Here is an 861-nt window from a genome sequence, read left to right on the forward strand (position 1 = left end):
AGCCAGTTCATGCCCATCCCTATTCATACAACCTTAAACAGAATATTTTCTGAATCCATGGACACATTCATCTGTGTCAAGAATTCCAGCCAAGAGAAACTGAGAAAAGTCTGACTGAACTGGCCTAACGTTAGGCTATTAGAAAGAACCTGTACACAGCAAGCTGAGATCTACCCACGTACCCTACTTGTACAGAACCATAGAGCACAATTAAACAACAAAAACATAAAGGGAGTCTTACTTGCAGGTATCCATTTCTGGCATTTTTCACAGTAGTAGGACATCTCCTCTATCCAGGAGGATGTGTCTCCTTCATCGCTATTCAAGGAGTCCCCGCTCTGGTCATGAGACAAATCAACTGATGCCTGATCTTCAGACTCCACTATCAGGAGCGTCTCCCCTTCCACTTCCCCTTCTTCCAGTCCTTCTGACGTTGATGTTCTAGTAGCTTCATCATCGTGACAACTCATCATCTCACCCACATACACACTATTGTCCATTGTGCCCTGGCAGAGCTCTTCCTGGTGCGCAAAGAACCCACATTTAAAGCACCTTCAAGATGTAAGCTCAGTAAACGTAAATGAAAAGGGACATATCAGCCCTTCTCCTTCACTGCTGGGGTCCTTTCGCCATCAGCATGTTGTCTCTTTCCATTTCGAGTCGTTTCGTTAAAGCGATCTCTTCCTTCAAGAGGCGAAGGTTTTCTTCTTTCCGATGCTGTCTCTCAATGTCTCTGAGCACGCCTTCACGCAGCTTCTGAAAGGGAACGAGTGCATTATGTTTCCTAGTGTTCTACCGTGCAGAACAGAAGAGGGTGCAGAGGTACTAATGAAGGAAAGGAAGCCTGGAAGTAACGCTCAT

The 861-nt window shown here is 45.5% G+C and overlaps 1 protein-coding gene across 1 annotated transcript; it reads right to left on the minus strand.

The window, feature by feature from the left end:
• Positions 1-263: 263 nt before the first annotated feature.
• On the minus strand, positions 264-756 carry PET117 (PET117 homolog; the record flags this gene model as incomplete). Its single annotated transcript, XM_015428790.1, has 1 exon — positions 264-756. A coding segment is annotated over one exon (147 nt), but the record flags the coding sequence as incomplete, so codon positions are not given.
• Between the last annotated feature and the right edge of the window lie 105 nt (positions 757-861).

This window comes from Gekko japonicus, unplaced genomic scaffold (assembly GCF_001447785.1).
Source record: "Gekko japonicus isolate JY-2015 unplaced genomic scaffold, Gekko_japonicus_V1.1 scaffold46849, whole genome shotgun sequence".
Taxonomy (NCBI): domain Eukaryota; kingdom Metazoa; phylum Chordata; class Lepidosauria; order Squamata; family Gekkonidae; genus Gekko; species Gekko japonicus.